Source organism: Terrapene carolina, unplaced genomic scaffold, assembly GCF_002925995.2.
Source record: "Terrapene carolina triunguis isolate 2854851 unplaced genomic scaffold, T_m_triunguis-2.0 Scaffold68, whole genome shotgun sequence".
NCBI classification, from domain to species: Eukaryota; Metazoa; Chordata; order Testudines; family Emydidae; genus Terrapene; species Terrapene triunguis.
Window position 1 is genome coordinate 5,871,550 of NW_020664419.1, and position 19,625 is coordinate 5,891,174.

A 19,625-nucleotide genomic window follows, 5' to 3' on the forward strand; every position below is an offset into this window, starting at 1 on the left:
TTTCAAATTCGTTGAAACAAAATGAAACAATGAAAAATGTAAAAGTTTGGCTTTTGGTCCCGTCCCAATTTTGAACAATTTTTTCCCCCAAAGCTCACAATTTTTCACAGGACAGAAAATTTGTTTTCCAACCAGCTCAAGTATTTACTGATTGCTGGCAAGGTTAGTTTACATTAATGAAACCCTGGTGTTGGGTCTGATCCTCATTTAGCCTTAGGCTACTTTACGCTTCTCTAGGGTATGTCTACAGAACCAAGGTTAAAGTGTTGCTGTGGCTGTGTAGTCACGGCTCCAGCGCTGGGAGAGAGTTCTGTAATAAAACCACCTCCACAAGGGGAGTAGCTCCCAGCGCTGGAGCACTTTACAGCGCTGAAACTTGCATCGCTCCGGGGGGTATTTTTTCACACCCCTGAGCGAAGAAAGTTTCAGTGCTGTAAGTGGCAGTGTAGACAAGGCCTGAGTCATGTAAAGGGACTTTTAAAAGGGTATAAATATAAAGTCACTGTAAAGTGACCTTAATGTAAAAGAGAATCAGACCCATTACATCTGTCGGTAAACAGGCTGGGCCTGAGGCACTTTGCACTGCTCTCAGAATGTGAAGTGGCATTTAAAGGCCCTTTTACACTGCTAGAGTGGTGTGCAGTAGCCTTTGTGTCGTTGAGAATTAGGCCCATAGTTTGTGCATTAGGCCCATAGTTTTAGGCCCATAGTTTGTCCATTGTAAATCCAGTTTTGTGTCCTTGGTGTTTGCATCCCAATATTTCCTTAAAATGTGTCAGATCTTGGAAATTAAGAGGGATCCAGACATTCTTAATAATAATGACATAAATTCAGATTAAAAAATGAATAAATAACTTATTCATTAGACTACTTTTGAAAAATAATTCCGAAAACACCCAACGACACCTTCAAAATTCGTACATATCTCCTGAATAGAACTGATGGAAAAGAAGAATTCCATTTTGCGAAACATTTTGAGGTTCCAGTGTGGAACAAGCCCATGATGTCTGGCAGGGTTTTTTGTGTGAAAACAAAACGAAACAGAAAGATCTGAGTTGACTGCCAATTAGCTAGCGAATACCCTGGTGATCAGGGCACTCACTAGGGTTGTAAGAGACCCAAGTTCAAGTCATTAGTCCCTGTCAGGAGGAGCAGGGGTTTCAAACTAGGTCTCCCACATCCCAGTTGGGTGTCCTGACTACTGACTGTCCTAGCATGGTTCGCTCTCATTTTGACCAGCAATTTCATCCTGGACCTCAGAAACCTGCCTGATGAATGTTTTGTCAACATGTCGGTCTTAACAAATTGGCATTTTCCAACAACAACAACAGAAAGTTTTGTCGAAAAGTCCCCAGTCAGCTCTAATCACAGCAGATTGGTGTGCAGCGAGCGATCCAGTGGGGATTGATTTATCGTGTCTAGTCTAGATGTGATAAATCGACCCCTGAGCGCTCTCCCGTCGACTCCTGTACTCCAGCGCCGCGAGAGGCACAGGCAGAGTCGACGGGGGAGGGGCAGCAGTCGACTCACCGCGGTGAAGACACCACGGTAAGTCAATCTAAGTATGTCAACTTCAGCTACATTATTCACGTAGCTGAAGTTGCGTAACTTAGATCGATCCCCGCCCCCCCAGTGTAGACCAGGGCTCAGACTATCATGTTGGTCATGGGGAGGGGAGGGATAGCTCAGTGGTTTGAGCATTGGCCTGCTAAACCCAGAATTGTGAGCTCAATCCTTGAGGGGGCCATTTAGGGAACTGGGGTAAAAATATCTGTCTGGGGATTGGTCCTGCTTTGAGCAGGGGGTTGGATTAGATGATCTCCTGAGGTCCCTTCCAACCCTGATATTCTATGATTCTACCATTGTGGAGGCAACACTTATACAGAAAATGTAACGTCATCAGCTAAAGTGGTAGGGCTTCAAAATCTCTACATTAGCTAACGGCAGGCAGCTGAACATCCCCTTTCCCAGAAGCCAATTCCCTATATCAAGAGCTGGTTAAAAGTTAGAAGATTTTCAATTTTTCAATATAATTTTTGTGCAGAAATTTTAAATGTTGTTCTCCTGAATATCTTCCATCTGATTTTTGCTGGTTTTCCAACCAGCTTACAGGGTGATCAATATATTTTTTTTTAATTGAATTTTGAGGAAAAATTCCTGAACAATTCTATTCATTTCCTCATTTCTTCTGAATGAGTTTTCAGCATAGAGGGGCAACTCTCATCTTGCTCCAACACATCCCTATATTAAATAAAACTGAGCTCAGTCCATATTTAGCATTGTAGTATCCTTCTGAAAAACTTTCCAATATGCAACACTGTCCATATTGTACACGAAGGATGTGAAAACCCTATTGACACAGTAAAAAGAAGGCTGAATGGTATTTTTTCTCTGCAAGGATGTAATTCCATTTAGCTACACTTGGAGTTATAGATGCAAATTAAGGGGAGACGATTCCCCTTAATTTAGAAGGTGTGGCACTGGTGATTAATTAGAGGGCACTTCCATCTGATTCAGTACTGAACCAATGGGGTTAGGGAGCCTTGCTTTAGTGGAGTTGCTATCTTTTGAGCTACTTTGGGTCATTAAAGATCCCATGTCATTTTCCCATCAACTAGGATCATTGTTAACTTTGGTGACCTGGATAAATTCCTAGTAGGTAAGAACATTTTGTTTATTTAAAATCCCTTTGCAGTTCTATTGGAACAGTTCAGTAGTACTGTAATTTCCCCCCCTTTTAATATAAACTGCTGTCTTCCAATCTAGAAGTGGCTACATTGCAGTGGCAGGGCAAAGTGACCCTTCCATATATAAGGTCTAAGCATGCATTCCTGGTGCACTCAAAACTCCTAACGAAGTCAGTGGGAGTTCTGAATGGACATGTAATGGAGGGAGTGGGCCCATGTTTTGCAATCATGTCTTTGGGATTTTTCAGTGCAAGGCACTTTGTAAATGTCAATAACATCTCAAACTGGCTTTGGAATACACAATGGGCATTGACCTCAATGGAAGTAGGATGGGATCCCCAAAAGGGTGCATAAGACTGACTCTTTTCCAAGCTCTCTTTCCCAAAATAAAACAGGCGAATGGGATGAAAAACAAACCGGGTTGTAAATTCAATATTCGTAAGAAGAACAAAGTACAAACTAGCAGGTAAAATCAATATGTTGAAGAAAAAGTCTAACTGTGCCGTATATTAAATTCCAAAGTGTAAAACTACCTGTATATTATTCCCTTAGAATGAAGAAATTGCAGACCACAAATGATTTCAGCAGCATAGAACCTGGAAAAAAAAAGACCATGCATCAGAACTGATGTCTCCCCACAATAATTCTCCATTTGGGGCCAGATCCGCAGCTAGTGTAAATTGGCATCACTCCAGTGCAGTCAAAGGAGTACAAGCAACGTCTTCAAAAGCAGCTGAGTGATTTTAGGACCCCAACTCCCTTTTTCAAACATGACTTAGGCACTTAAGAGCCCAAGTTCCATTGACTTTTGATTCTGGCTTCTAAGGGACAGATTATTTAGGCACTTAAAGATGCTGATAGGTTCCAAGCGGGATATTCTAAAGGGTTTGGTTCTAATTGCCATTTAAATCACTTGGGAAATAAATGAGAGTTGGCCCCTTACCTGCTTAAGCACTTTTTAAAATCCTCTTACGTGCCTAGTGTGCATCTTTAGGCATCTTTGAAAATCTGCCCCTACGTGCTTAAGTCACTTTTGAAAATGGGACTTAGGCTCCTAAATCGCTTAGGTGCTTTTGGAAATTTTACCCCACATCAGTTTACACCAGCTACAGATCTGGCTACTTGTGTCCTTTGTAGAGTCATTTTTTACCAAGTTTCTTTAGAGACCCTTGTTCACAGCACATTTCTGCATTGGGGTGAAACTTCACCCCAATACGCAGGCCCAGTGTAGGACCAATACGCCACTTAAGTTTCACTTCAGCCCTCAAAATAGGACTCCTCTGCCCAGAGGTGAATGTAACCCTAGGACCATATTTCCACTGGATTTGACTGCATCCTCTCATCAGACCTTGAATGTCCTAGGCTGGGGGCACAGTCCTCAACATTCAGGGTTTTTTTTTTTAAAAAAAACCAACAAATCAAACTTTTATTTAAATTAGGCTCTGTTATTTAAATAGAAATTAATTTCTAAGGTGTTTCAATATTGACTTTTACAATATCTTTTGCTGGCATAAGGACTTAGAAAAAACTTTTATTTATTTCAATTCCTCTGTTTCAATCGTGGCTAAATACATTTTTAATTCTCCCTTGGCGTATTTACTTTTTATATAAATTTACCTTTTTGCCATTCGATTTGACAGGATTCATGTCCCCGTCCTGCATTTTTGCTGCTCGGTGACGAAAACAAGAGACTCCCTTTTCTTTTGTAAAACACTATTTTTGTCCAAAGTAGGTGGTCTCAGGATCTCTGTGTAAAGGGGCATGTGGCTTACACAGTCATCCTAAAGCTAAAGAGCTTCAACTTCTGGGAATGGCTGAAGATTATGGGATTCTTTTGTAGTCCTTTTGCTCAATGGCTTTTTCTAAGGGTACGTCTACACTGCAACTAGAGGTGTAACTCCCAGCTCAGGTAGATGTACACATGCTAAATTTGATTGAGCAACAGTGTAAAAGGAGCAGAGTAGCTGCAGCAGTTCAGGAGGTGGGAGAGTCTAGCTGCCCAGAGTACATCCCCATCTCCATCCCCATCCAGTTTTTAGGCTAGGGCATGTATGTCTACCTGAGCTGGAAATTACACCCCCCAACTGTAGTGTAGACACACCCTAAGAGTTTGGAGAGAGTCTTCTCCTGCCTGCAAAGACTTTCAGCAATCAAACTGGGAAATCCTGGCTATTTTATTTCCCCTACAGTGGGAGTTTGTTCATTTACATCAGGGCTGAACATGGCTCAGTGTGAGCTGCCCACATGCGTACAAGGCCAGAAGATGTCCCCAGACATTTGACACTGAGCATCAGAGGCCTGATTAGCCTCTCGTTTACTCCAGTTTTACACTGCTGTAACTCCACTAACTTCAGGGGTTTTACTCCTGATTTCCATCAGTGGCAGTGAGATCGGAACCAGGTCCCAGATCTGAAATTCAAAGTGCGGCACAATTGGGGGAGGGGGGGGAAGCTTTAAGCCACCTTTGTGCTCTCAAAATTGTGGTCTAACCAGGGCCTACCCAGATCCCAGTGCAATTTAGGGCAGCCCGGGGGCTGCTCTAATTTTCAACAGCCACCTATGGGCTGCTGCACAGCCCAGAGTGTTCCAGCAATGGCACTGTCCTCCCCCAATTCTCGTCCTGCCCCAAGATGTGTCTTGCCAGAGACAGGGAAGGAAGGTGGCTTATGCCACCCCTGCAGAGCCAAGGGAACCCTTCCTTTCTGGATAAATCCCCAGCAGCTGTTCTGTGCCCTTTTGTGGCTGGAGCCAAACAGAGGGGCCAAAACAAGGCACAGAATCAGGGCCCTGGTGTATTGTCAAAAGCTCTGCTATTGTCTTACAGTCTTCTTCTCTGTAGATTACCTGGAGATGTGGATCAATGTAACCCTACCATCTTAGTTCTTTATTGAATGATTCAGACTTTGTATGAAAAGGCCCAGGTACCTACTTCAGCAGCCAGACTGGATCCGCTGATCCATGACTGGAAAAATCAGCTGAATGAAAGGCTACGCATGACTGGAAGATCTTGAAATGGAACGTACACTTTGTGCTTTTGTTATGGTTGTACCTAGACCCCTCAACTGCGATTGGGGCTGCATGGTGCTAGGTGCTGTACATACGCAGTATAAGAGAAAGTCTCTGTCCTGAAGAGTTTACAAGCTACATTGACAAGACAGAGAAATGGTGGGAGGGGAAACAGAGGCACAGGGAGAGGAAATGACATGCCCAAAGTCAGTGGCTGAGGCCAGATGACAGTAATCATACCAAGCCCTAATATAGTCATTTTCACCTATAGGTCCAAAAGCTTTACAAAGGAGATTCAGTATCATTACTCCTATTTTACAGATGAGGAAACAGAGGCACAGAGATGAGAACTGGCTTGCCCAAGCCAACACAGCAGGCCATTGGCAGAGCCAGAAACAAAACCCGTCTCCTGAGGCCCCATGCTTTACCCATTAGGTCACGCTGCCTCCCTATTACACTAAGTATATGACCTATAAAGTAAAAGGCAATTAAACCATCTTACGTTGCTCTGGCGGTGTCAAACTTGTGACAGCTTTGGATATGAAACATTAAGTCTCCTCCATTTAGATATTCCATTACAAAAAAGAGGTTTTCCTAGAAACACAATAAAAGACTAGAATTAGGCACGAAAAGGAAAAATACCATGGAGAAGGAGGGGGAGGAGAAAGGGGAAGGAAAGAAGGGTACAATACAAAGTTGGATTTCTGAAGCCAGCAACTTATTTCACCGGTATTTCCTTTCCACGTTTTTTGCGTTGACCCCCTACCGAGCTCCCACTGCCCAGATTTGTATAATCACTGTTCAAAAACATAATAATAAACAATCCCTAACTCACACATAACATTTTTCATCAGCAGATCTCAAAGTGCATTACAAAGGAGAGCAGTTTCATTATCCCCCTTTCAGAAATGGGGAAACTGAGGCAAGGAGCAGTGAAGTGACTTGCCCAAGGCCAGCCAGCAGAGTGACAGAGCTGCGACTAGAGCCCAGGGCTTTTGAGTCTCAGTCCAGTGCATTGCTCACTAGGCCACACTGCCTGCCAGGGGCCCCAGTCTGAGAGACACTTGCTCATGTGAGCAACTTTAGGTATGGGAATAGTCCAATAGAGAGCTTGATCCTGCAATGTGCTGAGCACATTGGCCCTGATCCAGCAAAGCACTTAAGCAAGTGAATAGTTCTATTGATGGGGCAGTACTTAAACAATTATTGCGAAGGTTTAAGCGAATAATAATTCTTGTAGTATGCCCCAAATGTGCCAACAGTCCACAGAAGCTTTAGAAAGACACAGTTCCTACTTCCAAACTGGATACAGACAAGTGTCCTAATACTGCAATTGGAAGACCCTGAGGCTAGTACGGTGCCCCATTATATAAATGGGGTCCTGCACGGATGCAAGGATCTGTCTGCAGGGAATCAATAGCAGGACTGGATTCCTAAGCTTCAGTTTCAGTTCTTTGCGTATGGCCATTGCATATGGTTTTGATAGTGCAATTACATTAGGGACAGCCCTGTCACTTAAGCCTGCACGAATCTGAGTGGATGCCCTGGTCTAGTGGTGTCAGAACGCCACGGAGAATTATGCCAGGCTGGGTTCTTGCCCTTGCCCTGGCTCTGATACAAACTTCCTCTGGAGTCTTAGAAAAATCCTTTGACCTCAATGTCTGATTCTATCAGACTCCGCGGGACAGCCAGTGACATCAACCCCCACTGTGGTCCTCAAGAATTTAGGGTGCTGAGTACCTTTCAGGAGGTGAGCAGGACTGTAGCCTGTGCATATGCAGAACTTGGATATTAATTACTGACCCAAAATCCTGTTGTAAACATTAATAAAACAATAACTTAGATGATGAATTTAGGCAAAGTCTTAAACGAGTGTTGCTGCATAAACTGCATCATGCCAGGAAGCACTGTGCCTCAGAGATACCCTGGGAGTTACAATTTCTCCCTTGCTGCTTTCTTGATCCTGAAGGGTAGTGATTTGCTGCTGACCTGTATCAGCAGTAAATTATTCTTCCAACCCTGCCAGCTCAGCTTCTCTGGCCAGCCAGTTTCCCCCCTCTCCCTGTTGCCATGCTCCAGGGCGGGAGTAAATAAATAAATATATGGAGATATACCTATTTCATAGAACTGGAAGGGACCCTAAAAGTCATTAAGTCCAGCCCCCTGCCTTCACTAACAGGACCAAGTACTGATTTTGCCCCAGAACCCTAATTGGCCCCCTCAAGGATTGAACTCATACCCTGGGGTTTAAGCAAGCCAATACTCAAACCACTGAGCTATCCCTCCCCCTTGTCAGCTAGCCAAGAGTCCTGCTAATGCCCATGTTCCTGGACCTGGATAGGCTCATAAGGGGGATTCTTCCTCCCATTCTTGGGCATATATTCTGGGTCAGAGGATAGCCCGATGTTTGCAGTGTCCCGTGAACATGAAAAACGCTATATACAGTGGGCACCTTTCAAAGCTGGACATTCCCCACCTGTTGGAGTCAATCTTACAATGGCCTTTCCCATTCTAAGTACAGAGAAGACTATAAATACCACCATGCTGTAATAAGCACCCTTTTTTAATGGCGCCTACTGAGTGTGCTATGTGTTATCATCATGGCACAGGGAATTGTGTTGCTCCGTGCTGTGCAATACACAACATTAAAGACATGCTCTGCCTTGAGGAACTGGTAATTGAAAAAGCAAACCCACATAAGACAGTGTGCAATGGGAAACCATCATAAAATGATGCCAGCCTTCCTGGGTGCTGAGCACTCTGGTAAGGGGTTGACTGATTTCAGTGGGAGATGCGTTACATGATCAAACTCTCAGTGCTTTGAGAAATAGAATGTACATTCTACCAAAGCACGCTGTATCACTTGGCTCATTGTCTACCTTCTCAGGGTGTGGCATGCATGGAGTTAAATCAACATGCTCCCGCTTTACATGCAACTACTGTGAAAATGAATAGTTGCTGGCAGTAGTGATTTTGCCTTTAGGAAGTATGAAACGGCAGCATTTAAATGAATCTTGTGAAGGTATGGTCTAACTAATCCTGTGACCAGCTGGAAACACTCCACAGCACTTTCCCTGGGGTATGTTTATTTTTTAAGCACTGCATACATACAAATATATATAATGTCAGACCAGTTACTGAAGAGGAAGAAATATCTTCCCATGGCTTTAACAGTCACAAATATTTGACCCGTTCATGTGATAGGCATGCATACCACGTACACCTGCTGTTGGCTTCCTTTGTTATCCTAGCAAATGTGTGCCATTCTAGGGCCAAATTCCCAGATAGTGTAAATTCACATAACTCCACTGAGGTCAATGGAAATAGGCCGATTTACACTAGCAAAGGATCTGGCCCTCCAAGCCCACCTATATCAGTAGGTATAGTCCTGCCTTGGGTCCGACCCTGTCCATCCTTAGACGCATTGACTTCAGTGGGACTACTTAGGTGATGAATGGCTTGTGCAGGATCCCACCTCTGTCAATTTGTGGTTCTAGGAAGTACAGAAGATACTACTTGCAATGGAAGCTTTTGGGGACAATCAAAGCTTAGCTGCTAAAGACAAAATGACTGAGGGTTTAATTTTGTTCTTCAGGGCTAAAGAATGTTTCCCCTTGTGCAATATCAGCCTATTCGCTAGAGATGGCAGCATTTCCTACAGCTGCCAGCCAATTCAATTCAGTCCTCATCTCACACAATTAGCTTTTTATTCTGATTCTTGCACTTGCAGCATCTTTTACTGCATGTTAAATAACCTGATTCAGGAGGCTCTGCTTTGCAAGTCCATCTGCTTCATTTAAAGCAGCAAACACATCTGAATATATAGACAAAGATGCAGGTGTAGATTACGGTATCTCCACATACTAAAGGCCTCCCGGCATAATTCCGCAAACATCAGCAAAAGGCTAATTCCACCACTTAAGTCTCACTTAGGACTTCAAAACAAGAGTTCTCTGCGGTGCTTAAGTGCTAACCTACCCCTCCTACAAGGTGATAGAACTGCCCCTATTGCTGGTTTCAGGACTGGCTGAACATTTCCAAAAATTCTTTTCGGATGGAAAAATGGGTTTTTGACTAAGCAAAAATTGCCTTTTGCTCAAAAAATTTCAGTCTTTTGTTGGAAAACCTACAAATGCTCTAATTTTCAGCTGAAAACTGAAACGTTTTTGGCCAAAACACTTTGGTTTTAAATCTGTGATAAAAAGGCAAAATTTTCTGCAATGGAAAAAAAAAATTCTGACCAGCTCTTCTTAAAAACCCCAGCCTATCGACCAGATGTTTATCTGGGATAAATGGAGCTGATTGTCAGTAGAGCAATGGATAGTCAATGGAGCTAGGCAGATTTACTCCAGCTGAGACTATGTCTCTTTGTCACTTTAATAATCACTGACATCTGCTTTCCACTTTTCCTTGCCTACCTGCTGTGCAGGGGGCAAAACTCTGCCCCCATCATGTACTGACATCATCTGAGTACTGTAAAGTCTTTTCAATACAGACTTTATATTTTTGATGTGACAACGATCCATTGTGAACTTGAACGTGGGGGACAATTGTGTTTTTACCACTTTTTGGAAAGCTAGTCTTTTGAACTGTGCTGGCTTAAATGTGTATGATGCGGATATAGCAGCACAGTGACAGGCACAGAAAACCTAGCCAGGAATTTCAAACTCAAAGAAAAATCTAATAATTCAACATTTTTTTTGTCCTGAATTAGGATTATTGAAATTTTTCATGGATCAAAATATCCTGAAAAATTTTGATTCAGAAATGGATAAGCATTTCATCACAATGAAATTTGTCAACGTGCCCATACTGAAATGTTTTATTTTGGTTTGTTGAACTGACCCAAAATGTTTCATTTAGAATAAGTTCAAAATTAAACTCCATTTCCTTATGATGCCACATTGCCCCATGGGAATTTTAGATTGAGAGCCTGAAGGTCCCATTGGGGCCAGGGTCCCTGACTGGACTACAGGTTTCAGAGGGGTAGCCATGTTAGTCTGTATCAGCAAAAACAACGAGGAGTCCTTGTGGCACCTTAGAGACTAACAAATTTATTTGGGCATAAGCTTTCGTGGGCTATAACCCACTTCATCTGATGCATCCGGACTACATTTCCCATAATACACCTGCAATCACGTGTGTCCTTTGATGCACCACACAGCTTGGTCAGAGGGGGAGTCCATGTTGCCCATAGGAGAGCATGGGGCTCCGAAGTACAACTGCCATTAGCCAATGCAGCACAATACGGAAATGAAGTTTAATGTTGAACTGACTCAAAATGTTCGACAAACTGAAATATTCTGATTCAGATTGATGGAAAATTAAAAAAACAAAACAAAACAAAAAATCAGCAAAATTGAAATGTTCCCATGGAAAATTCAATTTTCCAGAAACAACATTCTCTACATTCAATGTCATTTTGATAGGGAATTCCTGACCAGCTCTAATCAAGATGTAGGTTTGATATGTTGATAAGAGGATGACGGGAGTGCTTGTATATATTAATGGCCTAATGCTGCAAGGTACTGAGCAGGGCCGGCTCCAGGGTTTTTGCCGCCCCAAGCGGCGGAGGAAAAAAAAAAAAAAGAAGCCGCGATCGCGATCGGCGGCATTTCGGCGGCAGCTCCACTGCGTCGCTTTCTTCTTTGGCGGCACTTCAGCGGCAGGTCCTTCCCTCCGAGAAGGACCGAGGGACCTGCCGCCGAATTGCCGCCGAAGAGCCCGATGTGCCGCCCCTTCCCCTTGGCCGCCCCAAGCACCTGCTTGCTCAGCGGGTGCCTGGAGCCGGCCCTGGTACTGAGCGTTCGCCATGACATCCTGAGTGCGCTCCACACCCACTGAAGCTTTTTGAAAACTCTCAGCTCACCACAGAATTGTCTCCTAAGATTTTTTTTTAATGGAAGTTACAGGGTCTGATTCTCCTTTACCCTAAGGCCCTTTACATTATTCTGTCAGTGAACAGGAGTCTTAAAGTGTTAAATCCCATATGTTAACGTGACATGTTATGTCAAATTTGGCTCAGCCTTTAGGTGTTGTATAAATGGGCTGTTACAAAAGATAAGGCTAACAGCACAGAAATGCTTCCGTAACATTTGTTTTTAAACTACAATAAATATGGTTTCTATTTTACTGTGAGAGGGGCCTTAATGTAAATTAGAATCTGGGGTATGAAGTGAAACAAGCTGTAAACAAAAATGAACCTGACTTTCAAAAATAGAAAGTCTATTTTTATTGTTCAAGCTCAGTGAAATGCAAAAATCAATCAATCAATAAAAAGAAGCAGCATAAATGGTGAAGAGTTAATTCAGAGATTAACCCTGTATCGGTGTCAATAATTTCAGGATTAGTAGCATAGGAATTATAAAACAGTTTTTACAGTGTCCCTTTAAATCACATAAAATAAAAGGTTTTGAACACAGTATATAATTAGCCTGTTGAACTCACTGCTGAGATCATTGTGGCAAAAAAAAAAAGGTAAATATCAAAAACATCTGAAAAAAAGGGCATCTTCATTTATTCTAAGGAGGCTAAAAATGACAAGTGGCCTGATTTTCACGAGTGCTGCATCTTCTATGGAAGTCAGTGAGAGCTGTAGGTGCTCAGCATCTTTGAAATTCAGGCCAAAGGACTATCAATTCTCACGCTTCATAGCATGCATTGATCATCACTGGCTGGGATCAAGCAGAACCTACCCCCCTGTAATGGATAATGCTGTCCAAACGAGGTACATTAGGGAGATATTTTATTCCTTTGAAGACATGTGGCAGATATTGATGTTGATGAAGAACACTGGACTGAAAGGACTACTGGTCTGTCTCAGGATGGAGATGCCTATGTTCCTGTTTCTACTATTCTTTGTAGATGCATTCAGTACATAAAGGAACTCAGAAACTTCGCAGTGCCAACAAATCAATATTTCAGAAAGGTTTCTGACGCACGCTTTTCTGTCTGAAGCCACTTATCAAAAGCCATTCCAGTGAAGCCTTCAAAAAGAGATTCCAATAATAACTCCTAGGCATGGCTTCTACACACCAGTGCATCTGCTATGAAATGCTTACTCTGAGCATATTATGATTAAAACATGCCTCCATCGAGTGGTGAGAGAATGTCTGCGGCTTGTTACAGCTCTCTCATTCAGAATGACTTTCATGAGTTGAATGATCACTGCTTGACTCGGAAAGGTCAGAGGAGAAAAACGTAAGTCAGAAATCAATCACAGTCTACGGGCGATTTGGATTAAAAAGACATGCGCTAACTCCTACAGCTATAGTGTGAAATGAAGAGGCCAAACTGCTTTAAAATGTTGAAAAGTTGACTTGGGTAAGACCGAAGAAGATGCTTAACGTACGTCAAGAGGGCAATATAGCATCATGCAGTAGAGAGGGGGGCTTGAAGTGATCACTCATTTGACCTCGTTGCATTTTTCAGAACTATTCACTATACAGATCCTTGTGCTTCAGGGTATAAGCCAACCGCTGACTCTAGGAGCCTAGGAAAAGTTTGTCCTGGAGGCAGGTTACCCCATAACTGCCTACTGTAGGGTTTCTTGCACTTCCTCTGAAGCAGCTGGTGTTGGCCACTGTTGATGACAGGATCTTGGACTATATAAACCAACGCTCTATTCTAGCAACGTATACATTGCTATACATCATTCCCACTGGTGTCTCACCCAACCTACCCTTGAATATCAACCACCCCCACTGGGAGTATATTCCACTTCCCAGTTGGTATTATTGTCAAGAATACTTTTCCTATTATCTAGTCTCGGTTTTCTTTCCTTAGTTTCAGGTCATTTATCTTTCCCCCACCATCAGCTGAAACTATACATAATTTCCTTACTGTATGTTATGGGTATCCCTTTGCTCATCGTCCTGAAAGGATTAAAATAGATGCCAGGATTCAAAATTTCATGATCTACTGACACAGGAGTTCACCAACTTTTCCACAGTAAATTTCATCCACTGTCCTTAAACACGTGTTGTTTGGGAAGCTAACTGTATACGTAGCAGAGGTACTATTTATTTCCTATGACACTGGCTGCTCTGTTGTTAACCTAGCACTGAGCAACATCTAGCATTGCTAAATTAGGGTATACGAATGAGCATGGAAGCCTCTTGAGATGAATCCAGACCTTCCAGGGCTGCCTGAGTGAACAGAGTGGTCATTGGGATATCATTCCAGATTTTATCCCCAGTTAAACTTGTCGTAATGCCAGTTTAAAATGTTACTATATAGAGCAGTGGTCCGCAAACTGCTTTAGGGAGTGCAAAGGAACATTGGGGGGGGGGCGAGGCCCGGGCCAGCTCCCATGGAGGGCGGGGAGGGAGCACCACCCAGCCCCACTCCACCCCCAGCTCTGCCACGGCCCCGCCTCCCAGCTGCTGCTCCGCTCCCGGCTCCAGCCTTGGCCCCCAACCGTGGCTCCGCTCCCGGCCCGGCCTCAGCCCTCAACCCCTGGCTGCAGCTCCGTTCCCGTCCCCAGGTGTGGCCCCAGCCTCATCCCCCTTATCCCTGTCCGTGCGCCCCCCCGGGAGCCGCAACCCCGGCTCTGGAGCGGGGGTGCGGACAGGGGTAAGGGTGTGTGTGACCCTGACAAGTTTGGGGACCACTGATATAAAGGGAAGGAAACAAACTAGTTCTTTGTTATTTGCCTGGTATGGTGCTTGAAAGGCTGGTCAGGGACACAGAGACAAACGCTGGAAGCTACTTTTTGCATTAGGGTCAGGGCCGGCTCCAGGCATCAGCTGAGCAAGCTGATGCTTGGGGCGGCAGATTGTTCGAGGCGGCATTCTGCCCAATCCTAGGGTGACACGGCCGCTTTTTTTTTGTTTTGTTTTTGTTCCGCTCCGGCCGCCCTGTAGGGGGCGGCGGCGCGGAGAACCAGAGTGCCCTGCAGGGCAGTCCTCTTCCTTCCCTCCCCGCCGACCGGAGTGGAGCCCTCGCGGCAGGCGGCAGGAGGCAGTGCAGCGGGAGGGGCCGCGTGACAGCGCCCCTGCTGTAGCCCTGGCCGCCCCCTTCTCTCTCTCTCTCCTGCCCGCTCCCTCCCCCCCCCCCCCCCCCCGGGGCCGGCCCCCCCGCCCCCCCCCCCCGGCCCCCCCGGCGGTTTTTTTTTTTTTTTTTGCTTGGGGCGGCCAAAAAGCCAGAGCCCGCCCTGATTAGGGTGCACAAGGCTCATGCACTATTAAAGTCCCACTTAAGCCTTGGTTTGAGAGCTTAAATAGTGATATGCCTTGTGCTGTCCCTCTGCACAGGACTGAATTTCACCCTTAGTACATACTGCACCACGGTGACTCTCTGCACTGCCAGTCTTAGGTGGGGAAAGAAGCATGAATCTACAGGGGCCCAAGTCCAAGCATGCTCCCTGGAACAGATCAGCTGGCCAAGTGTCCTACCCACCCCTACACCCAGCACGCGTCGGATGAAAGCAGGGGATGAGGTCAAAGTTTCTGAGGCACATGCTGAGACTGAAGATTCCTTCCTTTAGCCCTATTTTGTTTGAGAGAACTTTCCTCAGAGTAAACAGGCTCAGGCTTTTGCCCAGTAACGGGAGTAAAGCAGAGTGTCCCCAGCACGTTCCGGCACAAATGGAAAGCACGTATTTACCTTGGTTTGGAATGTACAATACACATGGGTTAGAAACGGGTGCTCCCAAGCTAAGGAGAGGACTCTCTTTTCCACCATGGTGCATTCGACGTCATCATCCATCAAAACCACATCCTTCTTCAGAGCCTTCACAGCGAAAAACTGATCCGTGTTCTTTAACTCAGCAAGGAAGACCTAGAAGGGGAAGGCCAACTCATATAAGACGTGCATTTTCTCAAATCATGTTCAGACCCATTTAAAGAAGTGAATTGAGAATAACTGGCTCAACACAAGGTTGATCAGACAACTTAGAGTGGAAGGATGATCTAGTGCAGGGGGTTGGCAACCTTTCAGAAGTGGTGTGCCGAGTCTTCATTTATTCACTCTAATTCAGGGGTTCTCAAACTGGGGGTCGGGACCTCTGAAGGGGTCGCGAGGGTATTACATGAGGGGGTCGCGAGCTATCAGCCTCCACCCCAAACCCCGTCTGCCGCCAGCATTTATAATGGTGTTAAATATGTAAAAAAGTGTTTTTAATTTATAAGGGGGGGTCGCACTCAGAGGCTTGCTATGTGAAAGGGGTCACCAGTACAAAAGTTTGAGAACCACTGCTCTAATTTAAGGTTTCGCGTGTCTGTAATACATTTTAACGTTTTTAGAAGGTCTCTTTCTCTAAGTCTATAATATATAACTAAACTATTGTTGTATGTAAAGTAAATAAGGTTTTTAAAATGTTTAAGAAACTTCATTTAAAATTAAATTAAAATGCAGAGTCCCCCGGAGCGGTGGCCAGGACCCGGGCAGTGTGAGTGCCACTGAAAATCAGTTTGTGTGCCGCCTTTGGCACATGTGCCATAGGTTGCCTACCCCGATCTAGTGGCTAAGTCGCCCGACTAGGACTCAGGTAGTCTGAATTCAGGTCCTGATTCTGCCCCAAAGGTATGAGGCTTTGGGAAAGTCACTCAATCTACCTTATGCCTTAGTTTCCATTTGTAAAATATGGATAACACTTTCCTACCTCCTAGGGGTGTTGTGGGGATAAATCCACTAATGACTTGGTTACTACAGTGATGCGGGCCATGTAAGTAGATGGAACACTTCTCACATGTGAAAACTTTGATGACTGAAACCAGTTTTATGCACATTTTCATAAATAATGGTTTCCATTTTCTGGCCACTCTGCTAACCACTACAATACTCTAAAAGACATATGGGGGAATATTATTTTGTCAGTAATATATAAAGGGAACATTTGGGGTCAGATCCTCAGCTGGGATAAATCAATGTAGCTCCACTGATTGACGGATTTACAAGAGTGCGATATGAATAGAGAGGTTGCACTTCTACAGAATTTCTCGTCTGAGGATCTCAAAGCGCTTAGGAAATACTAATGAACTGAGTCTCAGAAAAATAGGCAAGCTTTATTATACCTCTCTTACTGATGGGGAAACTGAGGCACTCAGAGGCAAAATGACCGAATGAGCCAGTAGCAGTGTTGGAAGTAGACTGATTTCTAGGCCCACAGGCTAATTACAGTACTAGGCAACCATGTGGCTTAGTGGACAGCACTGTACTGGGCCTCAGAGGACCTGGCCTCACTTCTTAACTCTGTTATAAATTTTCCAGATGATCTTGGGCAAGTCACTTCCCGCTCTGTGTCTCAGTTTCCCCATCCCTGACATGGGGATACTGACATCCTTTATAAAGTGCTTTGAGATCGACGGATAAAAAACACTATATAAAAGTTGGGTCTGATTATTAACATGCCCCTTGGTTAGCTAAACGTTCAAGAATAATCAATAAAGCTTCCTCAGTACTGTTTACTGAACCGTAGATATGGAAAAGTGCAGGGGATCTGCAACCCCCTGGCAAGTTTTATTTACTCTTTTGGTTATTTGTATGTTTAACTTATCAGTGTGCTGTGTATCGCCTCTCCCATGCGATATGGGGAATAATCAGTAATATTAATGCTGATGCTACAACAACTCTCTCACAGTGCCCTCTCCATGCTATAGAATATTCTTTAAGAGAGGGGCTCAAGGGATAGTAACCAGAGTGCAACTGTCTGACTGGAAGGCAGGAGAGGGTAGGAGACAGTAGGGTCAATGCAGCGGCAATGGGCTTCTACACAGATGGCCCAGTACCATCGAAACCCATACAGATCTCTGGAGACTGGCAGGGTATGAAGGCTGAAGACCCTGCATCTTCTCCAAAGGAGGACACACCCCACTCCAACCAATGGAAGAATTTGGAGAGAATTTTGTGGAGGAAGCTTGTAGTATTTTCTACTCCCAACCGGTTTTCTGTGGAAGGGCCTGATTTGTCCTAAGCTTGTTCAACTATGGAAAGCAAAATGGAAAAAAAATAAATCAGATGTTTCATTAACAATTTAAGATGTGGCCACTGCAATTGCATCAGTCCATAAAATATGCAAGACTCAGCCATACACCCAGGGGAGGTTCCATCTCTGATGTCTTTGGGCAACACGTTATCTAATACGTGCCCACTCATTAGTTGATGCTAAATTGCAATGAAGAGTGCCTTCCGAATTGCCTCTCAGAACTGCATTAGCGCCAAATGAGTTCATCACGGTTAATGTTATCATAGAGGATGCTTCTACGAATTAATAATGATCAGCCGCACGATGTAAAGTGAGACGAATGAATCCGCTGAAGGTAGAAGATTCATGTTTCAGATCCAAGGCACAGATCCCCCGCTGATTTAAACTGGTAGAGCTCCATTGACTCAGTGGAGCTATACGGATTTACATCAGCTGGAGATCTGGCCCCAAACATCTAAGGGATGTAGCTGAATCCAGCCTGAGTAAGGGGCAGAGCATAGTTGCCCCAAGAACAGGGGGCTTCATAATCTGGTCCCTGCTTCCTCTTTGCCCCGGACGGGGAAGTAATCTACTCCAGATGCAGCTTACTTCCTCCTCTGAGCTAGCTCAGCTGTGCTGGCTGCTAGCAGTGCCAGGACTCCACCCAGTCTGCTCTCTGCCCACCTTCTCCCCACCTGTTGGGGTTACTAGGCCTGCCTGAGCCAAAGTTCTTCCATGTTTAAACTCTGTCCTTCCATGTTTAACTCTAATCGGTCTCAAAAGCCAAGGACAGAAATTGGAATGTGTAAATAGCCAGTTATCAATTACGACCTTGCTCATACCAGGTACCAAGCGATAATGATGAGGTTTGCATGTTTCTAGCTGGAGAAGGGGTAATAAACTAAGGGTAAACAGGACCAAATAACTGTTTAGAGGAATGTTACTAACAAGCTAGATTTATAGCCCTAGAATGATTTAACGGCTTAAATGTATAAACATGCCTTCGGTAGAGAGGGGAGGGGGAGTAGAGGGAGAGGTGGGGGGGTGGTAGAGAGGGGGAGAGAGGGGGGGCTTAGTTGTAAAATGTATAAGAAGAGAGAAACTGTTTTTTGCTAGTGTGCTTGATTTGAGACTTGCCTGTCTCCTTGCACCACTTTGAGATCTCAAATAAACTTTGATTGTTTCTCCACCCCGGTATGTTTATTGACACGAAGCACGCCGGGCAACAAATCCCGCTGTTGCTGTCCTTGGGCTTCTGTGCTGGCAACACACCCACATGCATAAAAGGGGAAGTAGCAGCCTGGCTGCTGCTTTCCCTTTTACACAGTGATGTGGGTAGCCGGTGCAGGGGAGTAAGAGGGCCACTACAGTATATTTACTCTCCTATGCAGAGGTGGGGCTGGGTTTATGATTGAGCCCTGGGAGAATTAGGTTGCTATGCAATGCAACAGTTGGGTACCCTTGGCGATGTTTAAATCTTATTTATTATTAAGGACGTTTGAGTCAGGTTTGACCTCTTCCGAGGTTTGAAAACAGAGAGTCATGCCTTCTGCCCCTGGCAATGCAACATCCACGTAGGCATTGAAAAGCTGTTTATATTCTCCAGCAGTGCACTGCCTGGTTTTGCTTAGCACACGTCAGCCCCATCTCACTTACCTTGCCAAAGCTTCCCTTTCCCAACATTTTGTGTAAGACAAAATCGTCGATTGTTAATTTCAGCTGCTCAGACTTCTGGTCTTTCCCTGGTTCTGATTCTATGAGAGACTCGGGGCTTGTCACGTCTTCCACCGGCGTCTCCCAGGAGATTCCCTGTGGCTCTGAAATGAACCCCAAAGCAAAATAAACACCCAGAAACAAAACAAAAAAATCCACATCCTAGTTTTCCATATTTCAAAGACACCCAGTTCCAATTAAAATCAATGGCAATCAGGTGTCCACATTCAATAGGTGGATTTGAAAACCGCAGGCATTGTACCTTAATCTCCTTCTAGTTACATCAGTTTTTGCAGTGGTGTAACTCCACTGAC

At 44.5% G+C, this 19,625-nt stretch overlaps 1 protein-coding gene across 2 annotated transcripts in view; it reads right to left on the reverse strand.

The window, feature by feature from the left end:
- The window catches only part of PRKCQ (protein kinase C theta), an 89,435-nt gene that overhangs the window by 16,870 nt on the left and 52,940 nt on the right, over nucleotides 1-19,625 (reverse strand). For both annotated transcript variants that reach the window (XM_026648616.2, XM_026648615.2), the window contains 4 exons: nucleotides 19,255-19,415; nucleotides 15,300-15,473; nucleotides 6,196-6,287; nucleotides 3,221-3,283 (listed from right to left, as the gene is read on the reverse strand). In XM_026648616.2, coding sequence (XP_026504401.1) covers nucleotides 3,221-3,283; nucleotides 6,196-6,287; nucleotides 15,300-15,473; nucleotides 19,255-19,415 — 490 coding nt within the window. The remainder of the gene's footprint in view (nucleotides 1-3,220; nucleotides 3,284-6,195; nucleotides 6,288-15,299; nucleotides 15,474-19,254; nucleotides 19,416-19,625) is intronic.